At 54.5% G+C, this 26,820-nt stretch overlaps 1 protein-coding gene across 1 annotated transcript in view; it reads left to right on the top strand.

Moving 5' to 3' along the window:
- Positions 1-26,820, top strand: part of HMCN2 (hemicentin 2) — a gene marked incomplete at both ends in the record, with an annotated part of 149,376 nt that overhangs the window by 26,054 nt on the left and 96,502 nt on the right. The window contains 14 exons of the mRNA XM_079706160.1: positions 2,870-3,041; positions 3,698-3,804; positions 4,684-4,804; positions 6,831-7,094; positions 9,510-9,654; positions 10,192-10,313; positions 12,130-12,402; positions 13,502-13,643; positions 14,120-14,247; positions 14,965-15,078; positions 17,572-17,721; positions 24,848-25,036; positions 25,944-26,039; positions 26,344-26,471. Coding sequence (XP_079562286.1) covers positions 2,870-3,041; positions 3,698-3,804; positions 4,684-4,804; positions 6,831-7,094; positions 9,510-9,654; positions 10,192-10,313; positions 12,130-12,402; positions 13,502-13,643; positions 14,120-14,247; positions 14,965-15,078; positions 17,572-17,721; positions 24,848-25,036; positions 25,944-26,039; positions 26,344-26,471 — 2,151 coding nt within the window. The remainder of the gene's footprint in view (positions 1-2,869; positions 3,042-3,697; positions 3,805-4,683; positions 4,805-6,830; positions 7,095-9,509; positions 9,655-10,191; positions 10,314-12,129; positions 12,403-13,501; positions 13,644-14,119; positions 14,248-14,964; positions 15,079-17,571; positions 17,722-24,847; positions 25,037-25,943; positions 26,040-26,343; positions 26,472-26,820) is intronic.

The raw sequence follows: 26,820 nt of genomic DNA, 5'->3' as shown, positions 1-26,820 counted from the left end.
CTTCTGTGTGGGGCGCAGAATACACCACCCCCCCAGCTCTAGCGAAGCCCCCTCAAGGGTAAGAGCTTTCTCTGGAAAAGGTTCTCAGGAAGGTAGAGGCTGGGCCCCGTGCCCAGTTGTCAAAGGCCCTCAGTTTTCTGATCTGTGGTTCTTGAGGCCCATTTGGCGCCCCCGTCCCCAGCTTCCCCTCTCGGCTTCCTCACCCTGACTGTCAGATGCTTTGGGGGGAGCCTCGGGGGATGATTTATCCGCTGTGAACGGCTGAGCGGCAACCATCTGGCCAGGGTAGCAGCGCCAGATTCTCTCATTCCTTCCCCATCAGCAACAGAGATGAGCCCCAGTGCATTGCTGGCTCCCAGGCACCCCCGTCCTGCTAACATCTGGAAGCCATTACCTTTGCAAATAAACATTACGCTTGCCCGATGAAGTCTCTCTGCTCAGAAGTTTCCCTCGATTCCTCTCTGAGTCCCCGGGCCATCGCCAGGTCCAGAAGGCTTTGCCCGCAGGCCTGGGCCTGCAGCCGCCTGGCCTTGCTGTGGGCAAGAGGGTTGGCACCCCCAGGTCCCGAGGGGTGATGTGCTTCACAGGGCAGCCCTCATGGGCGGGCCGCCTCCTGATGGGGTCGCTGGCCTCTTGTCCCATCTCAGCCCTCTCGGTGCAGTAGCCTGAGCTCTTGGGCATCTTCTCTCCATCAGAAAATCCTCGAAAGAGCTTGTAATGACAGTTGCAACACAGTAGCGGGTGTGACTCGTCTGGGTAGTTGTCAACTGGTGCTGCCACCACCTCCTGGCAGCTTTGCTCATTTCTGATTTCCTCCTGACCCCTGACAAGGCCTGGCCCCGGGGGGAGGAGGACAGTGGTCACAGAGCTGTTGCTTTGCTGTCGGAGAGCTGCCTCACTTACTTCACCAGCTTCTGTCTGCCTTTCTAGCTGGGAGCCTTGGCTGCTGCTTCTGGTCTACCTCCACCTGGACAAAGAGCCTTGTCCTCATTTCTTAACCAAAATAGGTGGGATCTTTTCAAGAGAAACATCACTTAGAAAGTTAGGCAAAACCAGAAGAATGAAGTAGCTCCAAATAAAAAAACAGAGGAGTTTTCAGAACACAGAATTCTTGTCCAGTGATAACTGAAATCTAGCTGTACAATCTAGGCGCATATGTTCCAGCTCAGTCTGACCAAAACATATTCATTTTCCAAATCTCGAGCAATTCTTCCAATTCCCTTCTGTTTCCTTTCCCTTCCATGGAAGATCACATGGTAGGCAGAGCTGGAGGACTGTCATTTAGAGCGAGGAGGGCCAATATGTAGCATGCTAGACACCACGTTCTAATTCCAGATCCATGGCAGACACTGCTGATCAATCACAGACGTTTTTCTAATTGAGGCTGAATGTGGCTTCACATTTCTCCAAACAGTATTCCAGGAAGTCACTTCCTGTTGCCTATGGTTGCTCAGGTATATTCTAAAGTTATGCTTGTAAAGACATACTTGTTCCTTTTAATTGATTTTTGCTTAAAAATTTTCTGTGAGAAGTGTCAAAGATATAGAAAAGGAAAAACAGGGACTTCCCTGGTGGTGCAGTGGTTAAGAATCTGCCTGCCGATGCAGGGGACACGGGCTTGAGCCCTGGTCCGGGAAGATCCCACAAGCCGCAGAGCAACTAAGCCCATGTGCCACAACTACTGAGCCTGCGCTCTAGAGCCCGTGAGCCACAACTACTGAGCCCAAGTGCCACAACTACCGAAGCCCACTCGCCTAGAGCCCGTGCTCCGCAACAAGAGAAGCCGCCGCAATGGGAAGCCCTTACACTGCAACGAAGAGTAGCCCCTGCTCGCCGCAACTAGAGACAAAACCCGCTCACAGCAACGAAGACCCAATGCAGCCAAAAATAAATTAAAAAAAAAAAGATAGACTCCAGCGTAACCCACAATATCACCTGATAAAATGACTAGTACTTTGCTAGTATCAGCTGATGCCAAGCCCATATTCAGCTTTCCCTATTTGTCCTCAAAATGTCAAATCAGGATTTAATCAAGGGCTGTGCATTTCATTGGGTTCTTATGTCTGTTAAGTTTCCTTAAATCTGGAGTAGTCCACCATGTTTTCATGCCACTAACTTGTTGGAGAGGTATTGATTATACAATGTCCCGTGTTGCGGATTCATCTGATTGTTTCCTTATTCAGGAAAATAAGTGGTATGGTATTTTGCAGAGAGAGTTACCTGTTACCTGATTTTCAGTGGGACCTGTCTGAAAGAGTAAGATTTTAGAATGAATAAAGGCAGTTGTAGAAACAAAGGATATAAGATTTCTCAGCATTGTGACAAGGGTCAGGAGGGGGCTGCCTTTGTTGTCTGCTTAGAGACATGGTCCTGCTTAGACAGCATGGTGTCCAGGTGAGCGTGTGGTCTGAGGCCCCTTGGGCAGGGGATGGTGAACCACATTGCTCTGGGAGAGATTCCGGATCTCCAGAGTTCATCAGTATATAGGAGGCATCAGGAGGGCTTCCTGGAGGAAGTGATGGGTGTCACAGAAGTTGGCCATGTGACGAAGGAGGGAAGTCTTCCCAGCAGAGGGCACCCTTTGCTCCTTCTGTCCTAGCTGAGTCCTCTGGATGCCTTCATTCAGGTGTCACAGTTCTGAGCCCACAGGCCAAGAGGGTAGTGACGTGTGAATCGGGCCTAGTAGAGGGCAGTGGGGAGTGGGGTGGCCTCAGGTGACCTGGAAAGCCTGTATGCTGCCTAAAAGCCACTGGGGGACCGGATTTTGCACACAGCTGGCAGCGTGTTAGGGACCCACCTCCTGTGGGCCAGACACAAGCAAGACATCACGGGCACCTGCTAGTGTCAGCTTCTCACACCTGCCTTCCAGGTGCTGAAGTGGGTGGAGTCAGCAATGCAGGCCTCCAAGGTGCACCTGCTGTCCACGGACCACGAGGAAGGCAGTGAGCACACGTGGAAGATCCCCTTTGACCCCAGCCTGAAGGAGGTCACCATCTCCCTGAGTGGCCCCGGGCCCGAGATCGAAGTCCAAGACCCGCTGGGTACGTGCGCCCCAGGGCTGGCCTCCACCTTGGCCCTGAGACTGAGCTGGGAGTCCAGAATGGGACAAAGAGGCCCTGGGGTGATAGGGGGTTTGGACATAAGGCTCCAGGAGCAAGGAGGGTAGGGGGAATGCCAAGTGAAGGGCACAGAGGGTACCCGTGGTAGGTGAGGAAGCAGGAAGGCCATTAGCAGCCCAGCTGGGGAATTAAAATAATGACAGTCCCTGGGCTTCAAGGATCACATGGCCTCTTCCCCGTGTTCCCTCAGTGGAACTGTTCAGTGGTCTGTAGAGTCAGTGGGGGCAAGAATTAGTGGCACATCGTAGAGATGGGAAGCTGGGGCTCTGGGAGGTGGAGTGACTTGTCGGGTCGCCCAGGGTCAGTGTGATTTGGACTCGGTCTCCTGGCCCCATGGTGCCCTGCGGATGTCCTGAGTGTTCAGGTCCAGAGGCCAGGGGTACAGCCGGCACCTGGGGAGGGATGAGGATGGAGATCAGGGTAAGATAGAGGCCCGGGTACCACCTAAGGCCTCTTGTCAGTTCCTCTAGGAAGCCCGAGGCTGGTGTTTGGAGCGCTATGTGTCCCAGGGGACAGGGTGGGCCGCTGTCACCCCCAGGAAGTGGTTGGGGACTAAGCCGTCCTTGGGGCTCCCACAGGGCAGATCCTGCAGAGGGACGAGGGCTTCGACGTGCTCCTCAACATCCCTGACTCGGCCAAGGTTGTGGCCTTTAAGCCTGAGCATCCCGGGCTGTGGTCCATCAAGGTAGGGGGCCTTGGGGAACTGGGGTTGGGGAGACCAGCTTCACCGACCTGAGATACCACCTCCCTCTTGCCTGGCCCCAGGGAGCCTGGGGCCCTGCGAAGCTGAGAGCTGGAGCGTGGATAGTGATGTGGGCATATCAGTAAAAGTAGAGGGTCAAGAACAGAGGAGGAGTATTCTGCCTTGTGTCAGTGAGAGGAAGTGGAGCGGTTTGGGGTTAGTCAGGGAGCTTCTAAGAAGGGCTTACAGGAACCACTTGAGTGTCCAGGTGGGTGACTGAGCTGTCCTGTGAAGAGTGCACAGAAGCAGCAAGGGTGACCTTGGGCTCAGAGGGACAGGGCTGGCGGGGGAGCGGGGTCTGCTCTAATCTGCAAGGTGCTGGGGGCAGGCTGGGCTCCTGACAGAGTATCCTGGGATGGGGCAGGCTGCTGCTTCGGGAGGATATGACTCTTGCTGATCAGGCGTTTGCCTAATGGAGCCCCTACTGGGCGCCAGGCACAGGGCTGTGTGCTGCAGGCACCGCTATCCTTCAAACTCTGAGCATCTTTGAGCCAAGAGCTCTCATGCCAATGGGGAAGGCAAGGCAGGGGTTAGACGTGCAGGGGGACAGACCAGACCCGCGGGTGTTGGGGGCGGTGGTAGTGGGAAAGGCAGGGCAGCTTCAAGAGGGCCGCTCAGGACAGTGCCCTAGCTGGGTTTCTTCCACTTCATTTGGGGAGCATCGTGCTGGGCCCCCAGGGAGCAGGTAAGTTGCCCACCTGTATGCAACGGCAGGAGAATTCCAGCTGCCGACTCCAGGCCGGGTCAGGTGGCCCGCCTCCCGCCTGGAGCTGGGGTGCTGGGTTCGGATGCCCCGGTGACGTGGGCCTGGGCCTGTGCTAGGTCTATAGCAGCGGCCGCCATTCGGTCAGGATCACGGGCATCAGCAACATCGACTTCCGAGCTGGCTTCTCCACTCAGCCCTCCCTGGACCTCAACCACACCATCGAGTGGCCCCTGCAAGGTACGGTGCTCCTGGCCCCAGGGCGATTCAGGGCCGCCTTCTGCAGAGGTGGGGCTTGCCTTTGGGAAGTGGGGGGAGCTCTGGGGGGAGCCACGAGTGTGTGACGATGGAACGGGCCTGCAGAGGCTGGGTCCAGCCTCTCTGTCACATCACAGTGAACTGCGCCCAGGGCCAGCACTCCCTCTGTCGGCTCCAGCCCAGGTGACCGTGGGACCATTTACCTTTAGAACTTCCTCCCTGCCCCCCAAGGCCTCCAGGACCTCACGCAGTCCCCTTTACTAGTCCTTCCCCTTGCTCTTTGCCGAGATTTGTCTGTCCAGAGCCCCACTTCTTCCAGTAAACATCAGGCTGGTCCAATACATTCAGAGGTGCCTGAGTGGACACCTTCCCCGAAAGGGGGACCAGTGTCTCACTCCAAGGCAACGAGTGTCCTGATGGACATTTAGATGCCCCTGGAGGCTGATAGCCTGGGGGGACGTTGGAGGCGCAGGATCAGTTTTCCAATGAGAAGCTGTGCACTGGGTTCTGAGGTCGCCTACATACCCCATCATGGCTCCACCTGGAGAAAGCTGGGCCCCCGAGCAGGCAGAGGCTTCTGGCTCAGGGTGCCAGAGCTTCATGCCAGAAAATGCCATCTGGTAGCCAGACCAGGGTCCCCATTTATAGTTTGGAAAATATGGTGTCTTGCCACGGGTCCATCCAGAGGATTTTGCTAGGACCAGCTGAGCAGAGATGCGGGGGACTAGACCAGGTCAGGCTAACTTTGGACCACGGAATAGTGACCCCAAATGGTGTGTGCTGGATCCTTAGGGCTTTCTTTCTAGTCTGCATCTCCTCTAATGTCTGTCATGCTTGTCAGCCCTTGTAGGTTTCCCTGCCAGGACCAGCAGTAATATCTTCAAAATGAGAAGGGGTCTGCTTGCTCATGTCGTGTTTGTTTTTGCCAGTAGGAGGGAGGGCGCGAGGCAGAGAAACTTAGTTCCTATTCTAAAGCCAAGAGAGAAAAGAAACCCTACATGAAGTGCTACAGTGGGGGTTGAAAACTGGCCAGTCTCCAGTGGAAGAGGGTGAAGGGGCCCATCTGTGACCCTCTTTGGTTTCTGCTTTTGATAAAGATGTGGGTCCCAGACATCCAAAAGAGACAGAGAAACAGCAGGGCAATTGCAAATGATAAATAGCGATTGATCTCAGTGCCAGGGGCACCAGGGAGTGGGCGAGGCTGTGGCTAACTGGACAGTGGGGGTCCGGGCCACAGGAACAGCTGCTACACGCCGTTGGCTGCTTGTTGCAACGTGGGAATGGCGCCCAGCACTGACACACTTGATTTTTCAAAGGAATCTGGACCTCTAGATTTGTATATGCCCCTTCCAGATTGTTTGATATTTTTTCAAAAATTTGAAGGCACTTCCTGGACCACGTCCTCTGGTCCCCAGTTTATGATCAGTGAGAGGAAAAAAATCAATGAAGAGCCATCTGCAAAAGGAGCGACCTGACCGCTTCCACATCAATTTAGGAGATTATAAAACCCAAGTCCAGTTCTGTCTGTCCTGGGATAGTGTGAAAAGTACATTTCAACAAGACAGAAAAGGAAACCAAAGGAAAGATGAGCATGGGGAAAGGATGGGCAGGAGTCAGCATTCCCAAACCGGGGCGTGTGTCTCACCTCGGCCGGTCCCAGAGCCTACCTGACGACCGCCAGCTCCAGAGTTAGTGGCCGGGCAGGGGTGGGGGTACCCCTTCCCAGTTCTGCTCAGTGAGCACCCCAATCTGCACAGTAGAGGGGATGTAGCCCTGGGAAGCCGTGGGTTGGAGGGACACTGGTGTTTCAGGACCACGGACAGTAGCAAGCCCCCGCTTCTCTCCTTATCCCACCCAGCATTAGTTAGCCCGGGGAAGAGGTGAGGGAGCGGGTGAAGGCCGGCCAAGCAGGCTGCTCTCTGACTGTGGTCCTGGAGCCCCTGCTTGGGGAGGATGGTGGAGCCCAGCACAGATGGCAGCATCTCCTTCCTCACCTTTCCCTCTGCAGGGGTGCCCATCTCCCTGGTGATCAACTCCACAGGCCTGCAGGCGCCCGGCCGCCTGGACTCGATGGAGCTCTCGCACAGCTCAGGGCGGTCCCTCATGACTTTGCCCACGCGGCTCCTCTCCGACGGATCCACCCATCAGCTGTGGGGCGGGCCGTCCTTCCGCACCCCCCAGGAGCGCTTCTACCTCAAGGTGAAGGGCAAGGACCATGAGGGAAACCCCCTCCTCCGTGTCTCTGGAGTTTCCTACCGTGGGGTGGCCCCAGGTGAGTGAGTGGCTCTTACCACCCCCAGCTCCCTGGTTCCCTTGGAGGCTCATTTCTTTCCGGAAGGCTCTCCTGATTAGATTAGATTAGATTAGATTAGGAAATACTTTTTCATTCAACTTCTCTGGGCAGCAGGCTCTGCAAGGCATTATGCCAAATAGTGAGATGCTTCAGATGTAGCTTTCAGCTGAAGCATTTGCTGCAAAGTCATCCACCCATCCACACATCCATCCATGCATCCATCCACCTGTGCATTCAACATTCATTTTGTGTCGGTCATGGTACTGGCAGTGCAGACACAGCAGTGGGCAGGGCAGTGGGCATGGGTATGCCCTTTCCTAGTCATAATTACTATCATAGTCAAAATCATGGTAATACTAATCTAGTCACCATTTTGAACACTTTCCATGGGACAGTCCTGGGCCAAGCACTTGCCATGCATTAGCTCATGGAATGCTTACACCAGTTCTGAGATGTGTCCCCATTTTATAGCTGGGGAAGCCGAGGTCACCCATTTTTTAGGGTTGCTCGAAGGGTTCCATAAGCTAATGCACATAACAAGACGGCTCTTGGGTACTCAAGAGGCTGCACACAGGACGTGGGAACCGTGGACCGGGGCCCTCCACACGGCTGCTATTACTGTGACGTCATTGTAGGTCACGTTGTGTTGGTTCCCATGCGTGTGGCTTTTGCTCGTTTCCCGTGTGTCCCTGAGGTCTCACCATCCGGGCTGGAAGCTCCCAGAGGGCAGGGCAAAGTCTTTGGCTTTCCAGATCTGCCTCTGGTCCTGGGGTGGGGTGGGGTCTGAGTTCCCTGGCCATCGGCCTCCTTATTGGGCTTTGTTCCCTCTTCCAGTCCACTCCCCCCTCCCCTGGCAGTGACTGCGGAGGAGTTCAGAGGTGGATGACACTGGCATTCCATCATCAGCTTTGCTGGGGGTCATCCCACTTCATTTAAGGGTGCAGGGAGGGTGCCAATGTGCCGGTGGCGAGGTGGAGGACTTGGCAGACCCGAGTGGGGCAGGGCAGGGTCGGGGTTTGGGACCCCTTCTTTCAGTCTCCTGGCCTCCACTCCCCTGCTGTGACCCCTGGACTTCTCCTCCCTTGGCCTTTACAGCTTTGAGGAGGAATTTTCAGGAAGCAATTTCAGCAGCTTCCGTTTCTCTCTCCTGTTCTTTCAGATGGCTCTCAGAGTTTTGAGTTTAGCGCTGGCTTTTGGTCTCCATGTCAGCTGTAGATTAAAGTGTGGAGGCGGGGTTGGGGGGGGATGTGCCTCCCCTACTTCCCGGGTCTGGGAGGCTGGGAGTTTGACTGAGAGAAGGAGGCTCTGGCTTTGGAGACATGGGGGTGGGGAGGGCGGGGCCTCAGCTCCCTGGGCTCTTCAAGCTCAAGGAAGAGGGAGCCGGAGCTGGGCCGGCAGAGGCTTCCAGTGCGTGGGGGTGAGTGGTGGCTGCTGTGCACGCAGCTGAGGACGTGGCTGGATGGTCCAACGCCCCTCTCCCCTGGGATGTGGCAGGGAGCCTGTAGCATGATGTCACCCGCCGCCCTCCCACCTCCAGCTCTATGCTCAGAGGAGGTCTGGCACGTTGCCTCAGCCTCGGAGCATTTCTGGTGGGGATGGGGGAGAGGGCAGTGCGAGGGTTGAGCCCACGTCCGTGATCGCCCAGTGAGGCACTCACAGTCCAAGACGGACCCTGGGAGACAGTTCTCAGACTTTTCCACTGAAGTAATTCCAAGAGCCAAGGAAAGAATATGTATCACCCCAAGGCCAGGGTCAGACGAGGGGGGCAGTGGCATCTGATGGGGCTCCCAAGAGGCTCATCCCAAGCTGTGAGATTTCATGGAAGTCTCTTATTTAATCTCAAAAATGCGTGTGAATTTTGTATTCACAGCCATGCTCCAAGTATGCTTATTTTTCAATAAAAAAGGTTTCCCTCCCACAACTTTGGGTCAAACTGGCCCTCCAGGCAGACGAGCAGCCTCACAGCCCTACCCACACCCCTGGAGAGTCCTGTCTGGGTAGCATTATGTTAGATTTCAGGGCTGGTTTGACTTCTCTGCCCCACAGAATTGCTAAAATGGTGGCACAGGCTGGTCCGTCCTGGCCAGGCTTCTCACAAACCATAAAAACCCCATGAGTTTTCCTTGACAGAGCCGGTCCTGCCACATGCATGTGCCAGGTGCTTTCCACGCCCCATCTCTCACCAGCTCCTCACAGCAACACGATGAGGTCAGTAACCCAACTAACCCCATTTTACAGAGGTGGAAACTGAGGCTTCAGGAGGCTATGCGACCTGCTCTTGGTGACCACTGGGTGGTGGTGCCAGAGATTGTATCCCGGCCTTCTCTCCCCTGGCTCATCCCCGTGGGTCTCTGTGTCACTGGAGGAATCCTGAGTGCTGGTCCTTGCCCACAGGTGCCCCCCTGGTCAGCATGCCCCCCAGGATCCACGGCTACCTGCACCAGCCCCTGGTGGTCTCCTGCTCTGTGCACAGCGCCCTCCCCTTCTGGCTACAGCTGCGGCGGGATGGAGCCAGGCTGGGCCTGGAGAGGCACTTCCAGTGAGTGGCTCAGGGCCGCCCGTTGTTCCCAGCCCCAGAGCTCCTGGGCACCTGATGCCCTGGAGGGATCTAAGGGGAGTGGGTGGCAGGAGTGGGACCTTGGTCTCAGTCATATTGTCCTCCTGGGCACCTCCCAGCTTGGCCAGGGATGGGGGAGGGTGTTTCCCTGAGGCTCCCACTGCTGCTGGGCCATCACCCCATGGAAGAGCCATGGGCCTTCCTCAGCTTCTGAAAACTCAACCCATTGCAGGCCCAGCTCCGTGCTGGTCAGGGCAGGAAGGACCCTCTTGAGAACCTCCCCGCTATGGTTGGAAGTCCAGGGCTCAGAGAGGGGAAAGCACTTAAGAGTCACATCGCATTTCACGGGATTTGCATGTCCTTGGCCGTCTGCCTCTTCTTACCAAGGCTCCAGGAGGATTTGCGACCTCCCTTCTGGGCAAGATTCAGGGGACCAAGCACCCCAGTGTCTGGACGAGGCTGGGGGACCCTGACTGGGGGCAGTGCGACTGTGTGTCTCCAGCTGTTCTTTGTCCACAGGGGGTCAGGGAACAGCAGTTGGGAGATCCCACGGGCCTCTAAGGCTGAGGAAGGCACATATGAATGCACAGCGGTCAGCAGGGCTGGGACCGGACGAGCAAAGGCCCAGATTGTCGTCACAGGTCTGTCTCTTTGGGCCTGTCCGCGTATCCCCTCCCCACCCCCTTCCTGATCTTTCCCTCTAGGATTTCCTCCCAGGGTTTCTCCACCTGTGGGCAAGCATGCCAGCCAGCTGCTGGGGCCTGTCCATCATCCAGAGTCTGATGCCCACACGGCACCTGCTTGCTGGCTCCCCGCCCCCCCTCCCCGTTTGGGCTGTTTCACCCATGAATGGCCTGTGAGTCTCAGCTGCAGCTCGGGCTGTGTCCCCCGCCACCAGCCTCAATCCCACCCCTGACCTCTTGGCCAGCCCCCAGGCCCTCACAGGGGCCGCCGTCCATCCTGTCGTTCCGAACCCTTAATGCTTCCAGGTCCCGCCGCCGTGGCACTGTTGAGCTCAGGGAGGCTGGCAATGCCACAGACCCTCCTAAAATGAATGGGCTTTATTCTTAAAATAATGAACCTAAGCTGTCTTGAAGAGTAGAAAAGGGGCCCAACGAACAGGGAGAGATCAGCCACTCTAAGTTGTCCTAAACTCACACGCATGCTCCCTGTAGGAAGACTGGAAAATATAAACCAGCAGAAAAGATCGGAATGACCTGTGATCTCTCTGTTCTAGAGATGACCTTGATAGCATTTTGATTTACTTTCTTTCAGACCTTTATCTATGTGTGCATTTTAACAAAAATGGGATAATATTATACGTACTTAAAACAACCTGATTTGTTGTCATCTAACACTGTAGCGGGTCAGCAAATATTTTACTATATATGGTAAGTACAGAAAAGTAGAACAGTATAAGGAAATTTTCACGTGCATTTATTAGACTTAATAATTGCTAATCTTTTGCCATATTTGCCTTTTCATTTTATGGCCAAACTATTTTATTTTAAATTTTAATTTTATTGGAGTGTAGTAGATTTACAACGTTGAGTTAGTTTCAGGTGTACAGCAAAGTGATTCAGTTATACATATAACTGAATATATTCTTTATATACATATAACTGAATATACGTATATTCAGTTATACATATATTCATTCTTTTTTTAGATTCTTTTCTCCTGTAGGTTACCACAGTTATGGCTAAACTATTTTAAACTAAATGGTAGGCATCCTGACATTTCAGTATGTATCTCTTCTAAAAACAGATTTTCCCATATCATAAAGATTCTATGATTACACCTAATAAAATGAATAGTAAGTAATGCCTTAATACTACTTAATTTTGCCCGGGGTCAAATTTCCCCATTAGTATACTTGCACATCATGGTCATTGACATGTGGATCCAGCTTTTTTCCTGCAGGTCCTGCAGACTGTCCCTGGATAGACGGTGTCTGACCTGTCACTTCTTACGACCTTTTCTTGCGGAGAGTGAGGGTTTCTTAGCTCTTTTCTCCTTTGGGGCAGTGGCCTTCCTTAGTTCCACGTTTGGCTGCTACTTGTACAGAGAATCGCTCTGTACTTGTTCCTCTTTCCCTCTTGAGGGTGATTTCCGAGGCTTTATCCCCCAGGGCGGAATTATTGGCTCAAAGGGTGTGAAGAGTGGTGTAGCTCTTGCTAAATATTGCAGTTGGGTGTTGTGTGGAAGGTAGGCGCGCGTGCGCACATGCGCGCACACACGCGCACGCACGCATGCACTCAGTCCCCTCGATGGGTGTGTGATGGCCATGGGGTGGCACCGTCCGGGCATGGTGAGCAGATGCTGGTGAACGGCTCTGCTGGCTGATGTGTCCTGAGGCATGCGGTGGGCTCTGGGGTCTGGACACCACCAGGGCCTGCACGATGGCCCCCTCCCTGTGTCAACCCCTCAGTGCCTCCTGTACTCCTGTTCCTGCAGGCCCCCCGCCGCAGGTGGTCCCTGTCCCCAACGTGACCGTGTCCTCTGGAGAGACCGCCATCCTGTCCTGCTGGGTCCTGGGCGAGGCCCCCTACAACCTGACGTGGGTCCGGGACTGGCGAGTCCTGTCGGCCTCGACGGGCAGAGTCACCCAGTTGGCCAACCTGTCCCTGGAGGTCAGGGACATCACCCCCAGTGACGGCGGGCGGTACCAGTGCATGGCCAGCAACTCCAACGGGGTCACGAGGGCGTCCGTCTGGCTCCTGGTGCGAGGTGAGGCTGCTGTCCTCCCAATTCAACACAATACCTAGCATTTCCCTCCAAAGCCCATCAATCCATCCCTCTGCCCAGACGTCACCTCTGGCAGGCAATGTCAGCCCTTGCAGTGTTTTCTCAACCTTCAGAGGAAGAGGATTCTGTAGCCTTCCAGCCTAAGTGTAGTGGTCTCACTGTTGGGAAGTTCATCCTCATATCTGACCTAAATTTCTGCTGCTGTAGGTCAAGCCAATTGCATTGAGTCCTGTCCTCTTCCCCTGCCATTGAACACCTCCATTACCTACCCCTCTCAATATGCAGGACAGAGATGGAACGGTGGAAACTTCCGAAAGCCCAGAGATCAGACCTGCTTGGCAGGGGTTGGGTAGCACCGACCAGATGGGGGTGGAGGAGGCAGTGGGAAGAACCCACGTCGGGAGTGTTGGTGCCTGGATTAGGTACTAACCTAGGATTGAGGTCCACCCAGGATTTAGACAGATGCTCCTCCCTGGGGTGCTATCTCCCCAAGTGTAAAAGTGAGTGTGTTGGAACAAGTTTTCTCCCTTATGCTAGTGGCTGTTGATTGACTGCCTAGAGTGTGTTGAGAAGGATTCTGAGGCCATATCTAGGCCACTGGTATGGGAGGGGCGTGTTTGCCATGTCTAGATGAGATGGCCCACGATGTCTGTTTGAGCCTGACAAGTCTGCTGCACTGTGAGTTGTCTGAGGGCCAGGATAGAACCTACGTTTGCAGCCAATACTTGGGCAGACCTTGAGGTCCACTCAGGTCTCCAGCCCTGGCATCTCGACAGCTCCCTAAGCCTCTTCAAGGTGCTCAGCTCAGAGCAGAAATCCAGGGAGCTCAAGGCTCCCACTGGGGGGTATTGGGAATTCAGGTCCCCGTGTGGCCTGCGGATGTGCCTGGGAGGCCGCCTGGCAACACTCCCCAGTTCCCCAGCAAGCCGCTCCCAAGGATGCAGGCCCCTTGGGACCTCTGCTTCCTTTGTCTACACCGTCTGTGGCTGCCGGGAGGGGCTGGGGGCCCGGGGCTGGGGGCCTGGGACAGCACAACTGCTCTGACAAGCTCCTCCCCACCTGTCCACTCTCTGAACTACAGAGGCCCCACAGGTCAGCATCCACACCAGGTCACAGCACTTTTCCCAGGGCATGGAGATGAGGGTCAGCTGCTCGGCCTCTGGATACCCTGCACCCCACATTTCCTGGAGCCATGAGGGTCATGCCCTGCAAGAGGACAGCAGGTGAGGGCTCAGGGCTTGGAGGTCTGGGACTGGGAACAGGTGGACTCACAGGGGACCTCTCTGAGGCTCAGTCTTCTTAACTATTAATGTAAATGGGGGAGTAGCATTTGCCCTGCCTTCTTCCTGGGATGATGTGAGGCTGAGGAGAGACATCACTTGGGACACATAACAGTGTGGGCTCAGGGGTCAGGAGCTACAGCTGCAGAATCCAACAGACCTGTGCTTGAATTCTGCCTCTGCCATTCAGGCTGTGTGACCTTGGGCAAGTCACCATACCTTTCTGAGCCCCATGAATGAAAAAAGAACATACGTAAAGTGCTGAACACACAGCCTGGCACAGAGCAAGTGGTCAGTGTAGAATGGTGTCACCAGTGATGTCGTTAGTTAATTTGTTATTAATAATGACTGGGGCAACCCCATGTGACCCGACCTAACCAGCCCCTTGCTGTTGAACACGTTTCATGGCACGACTCCAGAGTCCGCGTGGATGCCCAGGGAACCCTGATCATTCAGGGAGTGGCCCCAGAGGATGCTGGGAATTACAGCTGCCAGGCTGCTAATGACGTTGGCACAGACGAGAAGACGGTCACCCTCTACTATGCAGGTACTCGGGTCAAGGGTATCTGCAGGAGAAGGATCTCCAGCCCATCCTCCCTCCCTCCCTCCCATCCCCAGATACGTACTGAGCATCTACTTTGTGGCAGGCACTGGGGCTACAGCAGTGAACACAGGGTCCCCATCCAGGTGGAGTTTATATTCTAATGGGGAGGCACAAAGCAAACATGCAAACAGATAAGTAAGGTACTTTCAGATGGTGAAGGTACTAGAATGAACACAGAGCAGGGTGGTGTGATGGAGTGACGCGCCCCTGGGCAGAGAGGGAAACGGCTGGTACACACAGGACCAGACCCTTGCCGCAGGTGGGAATGGGAACAGCGGTCCAAGCAGAGGGATCGGGTGGGGCAAAAGCCTGGAGGTGGGAATGAGTCTGGGCTGCCCAAGGGGCTGCAAGGAGGCTGGCTGAAGTGACGGGGCGGGGGCGGGGCAGGCAGCCCCTGTAGGGCCTTTTAGAACCTTGTAGGATTTCGGCTTTTATCTCAAGATCAATGAGGAACAAAAGGGGGTTTGGTCCCGGGAGTAACTGGCTTTGTAGAAACCAGCCGAGGCTACATCTTTCTGGGGTGACTGTCCCGGTTGGTGGGGGTTGGGGAGGAGGCAGGTGCTCAGCCCCACCTTGTCCCCGCTGCCCCTCCCCCAGCTGCATTCTCTCTCTAGGGAGTCTGTGGGTTGGTCCCCGATTCCCCATCTGCTCCCCACACAGACCCACCGTCCGTCTCGGCCACGAATGCCGTGGTGCTGGCCGCCGTCGGGGAGGAGGCCGTGCTGGCGTGTGAGGCGTCCGGGGTGCCTCCGCCCCGGGTCATCTGGTATCGAGGTACACTGGGCGGGGGGAGGGGCCTGTGGACGGTCCCACTGGGGCCCTGGAGGGTCAGCTTCCCAGGACGGTCGTGGGCGGGGGGCACTCCGAATGGGGTGTCTGGAGAGAGAGGACCGTTTCTGGCAGCCCCACTCCCATCCCCAGGCCAGCGTCCACGCGGCTAATGCAGGTTGGCTCCGTGGTTAGGAGAAGGATCTAGAATAGACCTCGATTTGAATTCTGGCTCCCCTGGGTGACCTCAGACAAGTGACTTGGTATCTCTGAGCCTGCTTCCTTCGCTGGAAAGTCAAAGATAGGTGGTTGTATGAGCATTAAATGAGTCCACGTGTGCAAATTGTTTAGAACGAGCCTGGCACACAGGCAGGGCTGTGTTCTTGATGACGGTGACGATGGCGATGTGGTTGTCTGAGAACTAGCAGTAAAGGTAAGAGGGCTGTTCTCAGGCTCTCCTGAGTTAACGAGTGTAGAGGGTCTTGTCTGTGCCAGACGCTGAGCTGGAGTTTGATTGACAGGAGCTGCTCTTGCGCCCACACCAGTGGGCCTGAGTCCTGGGGCTCCTGCCTCAGACGTTCCAGGGGCAGAACACTGGGCTCCTTCTCAAGCACAGGCACCTCCCACCGGGATGCACTCCAGCCTTTGCAGCACCTGTCTGTGATCTTGTCAGAGCCTCACCTTGACACTGACAGGCAGAGTTAGCTCAGAGTTTGAGCATTTCGTCCATGGTCACCAGCTAGTGGTGGCAGAGACCTCGGGACTCCTTACTCTGTGCTCAGGTCAGTGCCTGTGGTGGCTGAGAGCTCTACCAGCCCAGCCTGGGAGCCCCTCTATAAAGGGGGATCTCTCAATGGAATGTGGCTCAGCCTTAAAAAGGAATGAAATTCAAGCTGTACAATGATGAGAATACAGTTACCACTTAAAAATGGTTAAGATAATAAATTTTATGAGTTTTATTTAAAATTAAATTAAAAATTTTCTTAATTTGACTCCTATGGCAAAGAAAAAAAAAGAATGAAAAAAAAGGAAAAAAAAAAAAAAGGAAAAAAAATCAGGCTTATAGCAGCTGCTGTGTAGAAATTTCCCCCTACTTCTAATTTGCTGAATGGAGAAAAAAATCTTTTATTTATGGTATTTTCACAGACTTTTGCTCTAGTATGGTGTATTTAAGTAGTAAAAAAGTAAAAGAAAAAAAATTTTTTTCTTAATTTGGAAAAAAGGAATGAAGTTTTGACACAACATAGATGAACCTCGAAAACGTTATGCTAAGTGAAATAAACCAGACACAGAAAGACAAGTATTAAATGATTCCAGTTATGGGCTTCCCTCGTGGCGCAGTGGTTGAGAGTCCGCCTGCCGATGCAGGGGACACGGGTTCGTGCCCCGGTCCGGGAGGATCCCACATGCCGCGGAGCGGCTGGGCCCGTGAGCCATGGCCGCTGAGCCTGAGCGTCCGGAGCCTGTGCTCCGCAATGGGAGAGGCCACAACAGTGAGAGGCCCGCGTACCGCAAAAAAAAAAAAAAAAAAAAAAAATGATTCCAGTTATTTCAGTGGAATCTCATATATGAGATGCCTAGAATATGCAAATTTATAGAGACCAAAAGGAGAATGGTGGTTGCCAGGGGCTGGGGGACGGGGAAATGGGGAAGTTAGTGTTTAATAAGTAGGGTTTCAGTTTAAGAAGATGAAAAAGTTTTGTGGATGGGTGGTGGGAATGGTTGCATGACGATGTGAATGTACTTAATGCCACTGAATTGGACACTCAAAATGCTTCAAATGGTAAAATTCTGTGTTACGTATATGTATGTACCACAATTTTAAGTGTAAAATATTAAGTTGTAAAAAGAGTTCAGAATCAGGGTGGTCCCTCAGGCCTCAGGAGGGGGAGGCCTGGAGTTGGGGTAGGGAAATAGTGCACAAGGGAAATGAGAATAAGGCCTCAAAGAGGCAGAACTGGGGGTAGAGTGGTCATCTCCGTGACCCTGGGCTCCTCCCAGAGCTGATCCAAGCCTCAGTCTGCACCTGAGCAGAGGGTGAGGATCCAGGAGGGAGGCCCAGGCAAGGAGTTCTTGGGTGATGAGCCTGTCGCATGCAGGGGAACAGGCTGAGACTCACTCGTGGTCAACAAAGGGGCTCAGGGAACTGGACCCAAGGGTGCTGACTTTAAAATTGTGATAAAATTCGCCTAACATAACATTTACCCTCTTAACCATTTCTAGGTATCCAGTTCAGTAGCATTAAGTATATTTACATTGTTGTACAACCATCACCACCATCCATCTCCAGAGCCCTTTACATTTAGCAAAACGAAAAATCTGTACTCATTAAACAATAGGGGTCCTGATTCTGGGGGGAAATCCTTCCTTCACCCACACCCCTCCAAGGTCCCTGCTTTGTGGGGTTGTAGGAACCCAGGGTCAGGAAGGCAGCCTGATCCCCTGGCCTCCTGTGTTAACCACGGGTACCTGCCTGATGTTTTCTCATCTTTGGTCCAGAGGGTCTTGAAATGATTCTGGCCTCTGAGGGCTCCAGCTCTGGGATGCTGCGAATCCCGGTGGCTCGGGAGAGGGATGCTGGCGTCTATACCTGCCGAGCTGTCAATGAGTTGGGCGATGCCTCTGCAGAAATCCGGCTGGAGGTTGGACGTGAGTGTACACCTTGTCCCCACTTGCCCTGCCCCTCCTGCCTTCCCCCTTCCCCGTCCCCCACCACCTGCCCTATTTCTGAGCAGGGAGGAGAGAGTGGGACCCTGTAGCCTGCCAGTGGGGAATTTGCATCATTTGGATCCAGAGCACATGGGATGGGGATTTTAGAGGGAGATGGTGTATGTGGTACCTCTTGCTGCGTAACAAATTGCCTTAAAACTATGTGGCTTAAAACAATAAGCATCTATTGTCTCATGGTTCTGTGATTCTGGGAGTGGCTTTGCTGGGTGGTTCTAGCTCCAGGTCTCTCATGGGATGGCAGTTAATACCTTGGCTGGGGATGTGGTCATCTGAAGGCTTGACTGGGGCTGGAGAATCCACCCTAAGTTCACTCATGTGGCTGTTGGCAGGAGGCCTCTGTTCCTTACCCAGATAGGCTTCTCCAGAAGGCTTCTTGTGACATGAGTTTTCCCAGAGAAAGTGAGTCAAGAGGGATAGAGATAGAGATAACATCCAAGATGGAAGCTGCAGTCTTTATAACGTCTTGGAAGTGACATGCCATCACTTCTGCTATACTCTATTGGTCACACAGACCAACACTGGTATGTGGTGAGTGGGAGGGACCGCTCAAGTGTGAGAATCCCAAGAGGCAGGGGTCACTGCCCATCACAGAGATAGTTTGGTTCCAGCATGGGTGTCGTCATATCCTTGAGACCTGAGTTCCAGTCTTGTCTTCATCACTTACCATCTATGTGCTTTGGTCAAATCATTGACCCTCAGTTTCCCCATCTGTAAAATGGAGCTGACCACGCTACTTCCTTTGTTGGGTGGCTGTGAGGCTTCAGTGAAATCAGACACACAATGCTTAGCACAGGGTTTGGCCCATTGTGAGTGCTTAATAAAGGGAGAAGCTATTATCCCCTTTTTACAGATGGGAAGTTTGAATTCTTCTGTGGCTGGTACATGGCCTTGGCTGTGATTGTCATGATGTCTAAGTTCCAGGCCTGGATCCTGGGCACTGGGAATTGCTTGGAAGTTGTGGGCACAGCTCCTTGGCATGCTGAGCCGGAGCGGATTGTGCTCTAAGGGTTGACTGCGGCCATGACGGGAGAGACAGGTGCTGGGAGTTCTAGGGAAGTGCAGAGAATAGAGAATGGGCTTGACTGGGCCAGGTGGGATGGCCAAGGGGCTCCCCAAGGAGGCTCAATCAGGAGGGTCTGGCCCTGGGGGAGATGGTGCCAACTCAGGCTTGGGGATCCTCCCCATCTGTTCCATCATCTATTCCTCCAACATGTGGTCACCTGGTAGCCAGGCCCTGTGCCCCAGACCCTGTGTTGGGGCTCCAATGGTATCTGCCTTTGTGCTGTTCTTGGTGTCCAGAAGAGAGATGGTAAACAGACCATTAGAATACTCAGTGTACTGAGAATTTGGAAGTGGCATCCTTGGGTCCTGTGCCCAGAGAAGGGGGCTAAGCCAACACTGGAGGCCGGGAAGGCTTCTTGGAGGAGGTGATGTCTAAGCTGAACCCAGAAACAGTCAGGTGACGAGCTGGGGAACAGTGTTCCAGGCAGAGGGGACAGTGTTCCAAGCAGAGGGAACAGCATGTGCCGAGCTCCCCACGGCAAGAGGAGCAAGGCAGCGAGTGAGGCATAGAGAGGGTGGGGAGGGGATGCCGGGGCAGCTGCCCAGTTGTGGGTCACTCCCGGCCTTGGGCTAGGGAACCTGGTGGAGTTTGGGCTTTGTTCTGTGGAGGCGGTAAGAGATTTCTAGGGAGGAGATTGATGTGCTCAGACGTTCCCTATCTACAGTGCACTGTGTGGCTGAGCTCTTGGGTGGGGTGGGGTGGGTATGGAAAGCCATAGGAAAGCCTAGAACTCCTTGGGCTAGGGAGCCTGGTGGAGTTTGGGCTTTGTTCTCTGGAGGCGGTAAGAGATTTCTAGGGAGGAGATTGATGTGCTCAGACTTTCCCTATCTACAGTGCACTGTATGACTGAGCTCTTGGGTGGGGTGGGGTGGGTATGGAAAGCCATAGGCCTAGAGCCTGATAATAAAAATATAATAAGTCTTCCATGAAATCTGCCACATGCCGGGCCAGCTCTAAGCACATTTCATATACTAGCATATAATCCTCATGACAACCTTTTGAGATGGGTTCTACATTATCCCTTTTATAGATGGGGAAAACGAGGCACAGAGAGGTTAAGTGCCTTGCCCAAAGTCACACAGCTGGTGAGTGTCAGAGCTGAGATCTGAACCCAGGGTCCGGGCCTTTAGCCCCTGGACTTGATCCTGATGCTCCCGGCAAGGAGGGCTTGGATGTTGCTTCCCCACTGTGAGCCTCGGGCTCCTCACCTGCAAGATATTTCTGGATGTTGTGTGAGTGAGAGATAAGAAAGGCCTGGACACAATGGGCTCTGACAAATGTCACTGTCCTTGTGATTAGTCAGTAGGTTCTGGGTGAGCAGAGAGGGTGCTCCAGGGAGGACTGCCCTTGGCATTGTTACAAGCAGTCATCCTTTGCTCTGTGTTTAATTTCTGTCCAGCAAAACTTTATTTCTTTGGAGCGCAGGCTGACATGCCTGTTCCTTCACCTGTTAGCCATTGGTCTTGGGGTCTTTTCCCCAGGTGAGAGGTGGCGGGGGATGGCTGGCATCCCAGAGGCAGGCTTCTGGGGCACAGGGCCACTGGTGGCCTCTGGCCTTGAGGTCAGGGACAGCATGGACAGTGGCCCAACACTTGTGTGTCTGGGGCGAGCTGGCCTGGCAGCAGTGGTGGGAAATTCAATTTCCTGCCCATCTGGGTGGCAGCTGTGTTGCAGCCTTCCTGGCCAGGCTGGCGGAGCCTGCCAGAGCTGAGAACGCGTGGGCACTGTGCCCACTTCCTGCTGTTCAGCTGGGAACTGGCTTCCTGGTGGTATTTGGGGCACAGGGAAGACAGCAGCCTCCTCCTGTACTGCCAGCAGGTGCCTGTATTTGTGGACCAAGCCTGCGAGGTGATTTTGCATCCCCTCTGGACCTGGCATTTAGCTGATAAGAGTCCTGGATCAATGTCCTGGTCCTGCTGCTTGTTTGGCCAAGTTATTTACCTTTCTGAGCCTCACTTTCATCATCTGTAAAATGGGGATGATACTGATAGAGGCTGTTCACAAGGACCTTGAGAGATTTAATGAGATAATGTGCTTCACTCAGGGCTTGAATAGAATACATAATCAGTGCACGGCCTGTGGGCTGGACCAGGCTGACAAGGGCCTGGGGAGGCAGAGTGAGGCGGAGTGATTATCACACGGCCGGTGTCTGGGCTCCACGGTCGGTCGGCACAGGCTCCTGGAGCTCGGTGCTCTTTCTATTACCTTTTTTTGTTTGTTTTTTGGCCACACCACTCGGCGTTCGGGATCTTCGTTCCCTGACCAGGGATCGAACCCATGCCCCCTTCAGTGGAAGTACAGACTGAGTCTCAACCACTGGACTGCCAGGGAAGTCCCACTCTTTCTATTACTTTAAAACTGCCCTGAGCTAAGTTCCCTTTGCCCTGCTGGATTTCCCTCTAAATGGATGTTCACTCAGCCCTCTTTCTATCCTCTCGTTTTAGTCTCTGCTTCTTATTCCCAACTCGGAAGCCCCTGATAGCTGGGTGAGTGAGCAGGGAAGCTGGGGGTGTGCTTTTGTGGAAGCAAAGACCCTCTGGCCAGCCTGGGGGAGCAGGAGGGAAGCAGAGCTGGGCTCTGTGGCCAGTGTGGTCAGTGTCTGGGTGGCTTCTCTATCAGGCACAACAGGCAAGGGCCCCGAGCCCGTGATACTTTTAGGGCTGCTGGACAGGGCTCTGATTTTATTGCCATCAGAAGAAAAAAGTGAAGAATAATAAATAGATTAAAAACGAATCCGGATTGTGTTTGTCTTTATAAACAGTCATAAAATATCATTTAAAATATTTTTTTAGAGAGGAAAGTCATCCTGCAGCCCTGGCCAATGGGGCTGTGGCTCCAGGCTCGACCGAACAATCTTTCTATGGGGAAAGGAGTCTTCCAGGGAGGCGGATGCGGAGGCCATCCCCAGCGTTGTCTCATTCACAGATACCCTGGAATTCCCCCTAAATGCAGGGCAGGGCCTGAGGCCAGCCTCTCCCGGGGCCACCCTGCCTGTCTACACAGTCTTTGGGCCTGAGACCCCCTCCCTCTTCTGACCAAACTGAGTCAGGACTGATTGGAGCTCTCCTTCCTGAGCTGGTGCATCCCCACCAGCTCTGCCCCAGGGCTCTGAGCCACAGGAACTGGGGGGATGGTGGAGGAAGCTGGCAGGCTACAGGGTCTCCAGACAATGATAAAGAGTCCTGGAACTTTAAGGTACTGGAATCAGGGTAAAAATAGTTCCCTCTTTCTGGATGGGGAGCTGAGGCTCAGAGTGGTGAAGGGGTTCATCCACGGGTGTCCAGTGGGGCAGGGGCGGCAGGGGGGCCCTGCCCAGGCTTCAGGCCTTCAGGCTGGTGTCCCTTGCCCTGGGGCCCAAGTAAGAGGAAGGGACCGCATCACCTCTGTCAATTTCACTTCTCTGGGAAATCCCTGGGGGTGGAGGGAGTGGCCCAGCAGTGCTGTTAAACGAAGTCTCAGCCTTGGCCACACCCTCCTGTCCTGCCCCCTCCCAGCCTGGTGGCTGGCATCCTTGGTGGGGCTGTTCTGTCTTCTGTGGTGTTCCCGGTTCCCCCGCACAGAGCTGCGTCCCCGCAAAAGCGCTGCAGCTTTCAGGTGATGAGACCTGGGCCTCTCCAGGGAGCACGGTAGCTGCTGTGATGTCTGGCTGTCTCTGGGCACTTGCAGCTCCTGACCCAGAAACCTGCCCAAGGTCAAGGCAGAAAGGGCTGTCCATGGGGAAATCCGGTGGTTGTGAGGCCAGCTCACGATCCCTCCCTGTCGAAGGTCACCTGAGTCTGTGAGGAGGGGTCTTCGAGCCTGAAAGCAGAGGCGGCTGAGCCTCGCTATGGGACCCTGGAAAGGGCATGGGGCTGGGAACCCGTCCCCACACCCGACATGCTGCAGGATCAGGGTGGGCCCCGCCCCCGCCCCCGCCCCCGCCCCCGCCCCGCCCCTCCCTCGGGCTTCAGTCTCCCATCTACACAGTGAGGAGACCAGAGGCCCTTCAGCTCTGGTGTACAGGGTTCTGAGGTCCCGCCTTATTTGGGGGACTTCAGTGAGGGGCAGGGGGATGGCTGCACGGGAGACGGAGTCACAGTTTTCTGGGCAGGATGTGAGTCGGGATTCACCTCTGAAAGAAGATGGAAGAGATGCCAGGTTACCCCTGAGTACTAGGGGGTACGGGGGTGCGGTGGCTGAGAACTTGGGTCTTAGCAGCAGCCAGACCTGGGCTCTGATCCCAGCTCTGCCACTGACTTTGAGCTGCACCTGGGGCAGGTTCCTTAATCTCCCTGATCCTCAGTTTCCACATCTGTAAAATGGGGTTGTGATAATACCCACTTCATGAGTTTACTGAGGCCATGAATGAACTCTAAAAGCACCATCACCATGCCTGTCATTTAGTAGGTTTTCCAAATGCTACCTTTTGTACATGTTATTTGCTTACTATTATAAGTCAGCTGTCCTCTCTCAGGGGAGGAATTCAGGACGAGGCCTGCCTGGAGGAGGGAGGTTTGAGCTGGGCCCTGCCGTGGGCTGGGCAGAGCCGGGGAGGCAGGCTCTGGGGGTACCTGGCCCTGGAGCTGAGCCACGGCTCTGCTCAGGATGGGAAGAGGGGAATAGCAAAGCTCTGCCCCTGGGGCCAAGGCTCTGCAGGACCAGTGACGCCATCTGAGGCACCTGGATGGAAGACTTTCTTGGATTCTGAGCCGAGGCAGCTGCCAGGCCCCAAATGAGGAAGAAAAGCAACTCGCGGGTGGTGTCTGAGGTTGGGTCCAAGACTGTCTTCCTCCTTGCAGTGATTTTCCAAGTTGTGCTTCTATCTCCCTGGAACTTCCCTACTCCCTGAGGCCAAGAGGGAAATTTGATGTCATGATTTGGATGGATGGGGGAGATTTCTGGAGAGAGACAGCAAGAAAAAAAGAGGTGGAGGTTTTTCCACAATGCTGGATGCAATGGGTTCAAAACAGGCCGGGGACCTTCCTGGTTGTGGGTCTGGGGACAGGGACCTGGGGACAGGGACCTGAGGGCAGTGCCCAGAAGCCGCAGGGAACAGGGCCTGGACCTGTCTGGCATTGGACCTGATTCTGGCCAGCAGAAAGGTGTAAAGGATCATGAGCTTCTGTTTTGGGAAATAACTTATTTCCATGCCCACTCCCCCCCCAAATCATAAAAGTAAGACAATGCTTAGAAAAAAAGTTTGGAAGAAACACTACAAACCATTAACAGTGGTTACCTTGTGGAAGGGCATGGGAGTTCGAGTGTGTGCAGCAAAAGTTAAGGAAATAAATCCTCGTGTGTTGCTTGGATGTTTTATAACTCAGGTGAGCAGGGCTGCCCTTGTTTGCATCTGTTATCCTGGTGTCATTATTAATATGGCTCTTTTCACTCTTAAGTGTCCCATTTGGACCATAAAGTATAAGGTCAAGTTATTTATAGGCTTGTTTTGATTTTATAGTAGAGATTTATGTGCTTCTTAGAAAACGTTCAACAGCAGAGCAGGATGAAGCAAGGTAAAGATGAGCTAGAATCTCCCCGTGAAGTTGGCTCTTTGGGAAATGGTTGCCGGAGTCTAAGAGACCCGTGAAAGGAAGCTCCCGTGGCCCAGGAAGAGGGCAAGGGAGGTGACACTCAGAGCTGGTGGGCCTCCTGTGGCTGAGGGTGACTTGCAGCCCCTCTGAGGTGGGCTTCCCAGGAGGTGTAAAGAGAAGAAGCAGGAATGTTGCCCCCCCCCGTATGGCTGGGCAAAGCGGGGTCCCTGAGACCCCATGTAGGGTGTGAGGACTCCATCCTGCCAAAGGGCACTTGCTTTGCCTCATCATCCTCAGGAGCTCTTCAGGGTGGACCCTGCCAAACTCCAGTTGGCCCTGGGAGCCCTGGATATGAGTCAGGCTTATGAGGGCGCGGCTGGAAGAGGGAAACCCCCCCAGCAACCAGAGGGGAGGCAGTCCTCCAAACAGTGCCCTGGGGGCTGGGTGAGGCTGACCGCTCACCTCCCTGCAGATGCGCCCCAGCTGACAGAGCTGCCTCAGGATGTCACCGTGGAACTGGGGAGGAGTGCCCTCCTGGTGTGCCGGGCCACGGGCCGCCCGTCCCCTATGGTCACCTGGCGCCGTGGAGATGGCCAGCCGCTGGGGCCCGGGCAGGGCAGCAGGACTGGGCGGCCCGATTCAGGAGTGCTGTTCTTTGAAAGTAAGAGATTGGGGCTGAGGGAGGGTGGGCAGGGGAGACAGAATGGCTTCCGACACCCTCAGCCCCCAGACTGGGTGGCCGGGAGCAGGGTCCTGACCCCCAGTGCTGACCATAGGTCAGGCTGTTGCAGGGTCATATTTCAGTTGGGTGACTCTGGTCACGTCATCCCACTACTCTGCACTGGTCACAGTAGTGATAATGACAATACCTACCACCTGGGTTTAATAACAGGCCACCTTAAGGAGCTATTGCGTGAATAATACACGTAAATCCCTTAGCACAGTTCCTGACACATATTAAGTGTCATATGTGGTAACCATCATCCTCACCATCATCACCATCACCACCATCCTTACCATCCTCACCATCATCCTCACCATCCTCACCATCACCACCATCATCATCACCACCATCCTTACCATCCTCACCATCACCATCATCCTCATCATCCTCACCATCATCACCATCACCACCATCATCATCACCACCATCCTCACCATCACCACCATCCTCATCATCCTCACCATCATCACCATCACCACCATCATCATCACCAACATCACCACCATCATCATCGTCACTACTACAGCTTCTATTTACTATGCGCCAGGCCGGATGCTGAGCACTGTATTTGCATTATCTATTGACCCCTCCCAATCACACTACAGGCTGCAGTTATTGCTAAATTATCCCCATGCTACACATGAACAAGCCGAGGCCTTCTCACCCTTCCAAGGCCTGCCTGTATCCCCCATCCCTCTCCTCCCTGCCATCCCAGCCCTCCTACCTAACCTCCACAGGGCCAGACTGTGACAAGGGTGCGTCTGCACCTGGGGAGCTGGAGCCTGTGGGCCCTGGAGCCGTGATGTGCTCTGACAGTCAGGCCTGCCTCTTTCCTGCCCCTCAGGTGTGATTCCTGAAGACCAGGCCCTGTATGTCTGTGAAGCTCAAAATGTCTTTGGGAAGGTCCAGGCAGAGGCCCACCTCCTTGTGACTGGACATGGTTCGCTGGTGGATCTGGAGAGGAGGGTTTGGGGGGGACACCAGGCACCCCCAGAGACACCCCCCAATGACTGCCCATCCTTTGGGACAAGTGTGTCCACAGCCAGGTTGTCCAGGAGGAGCACCTGGACCCCTCCTTCCTGGGCAGTGTACCCCAAGAAGTGCGCCCTTTGACCCTTTAGGGTCCCCAATCCTGATGCTTCCGCTGGTTCCCTGGGGAGGAGACAGTGGGGAGTGGGGGCCTCTGTCCCCCGGATGCCCACCCACAGGAGTCTCGTGTACCCCACTGTCTCCTCTCCCTATAGCACCTCCACAGATCGCCAGCAGCGCCTCCACCGTCCGGGTGCTGGAGAGGCAGCCCGTGTCCCTGCCCTGCATCATCCTGGCTGGGAGGCCCCGCCCCGAGAGGCGCTGGCTCAAGGCCGGCCAGCCGGTGAGTGCAGGGCCCCTCTGGGTGCAGGGGAGGAGGGTGCTGTCACATTCACACCTCGGTCTCTGCTTTGCGGTTCCCCTGTTTTGGAATGTCCTCTTCCTTCCTGCTTCTTTCCAGAACCTTCTCTGATAACGCACTGATAGCATCCTTCACCCTCTAGAGTCCTTGGCCGGAGGGGCTTGTGCATCATTAGTGCTGTGTGTGGGGGCACAGACGCAATGCATTCGTCACCCCTGTTCGGATGATTCCAGGGCAGAGACGTGACCCGAGCGGCTAAACATCTGCCCTGGCTGCCTGGCACACTGCTGGGTGCACGGGGGCTGCTTCGCCCATTCCCATCCATTTGGTT

This window comes from Hyperoodon ampullatus (genome assembly GCF_949752795.1).
Source record: "Hyperoodon ampullatus genome assembly, chromosome: 6".
NCBI classification, from domain to species: domain Eukaryota; kingdom Metazoa; phylum Chordata; class Mammalia; order Artiodactyla; family Ziphiidae; genus Hyperoodon; species Hyperoodon ampullatus.
This window is presented reverse-complemented; position numbering and strand designations above follow the sequence as displayed.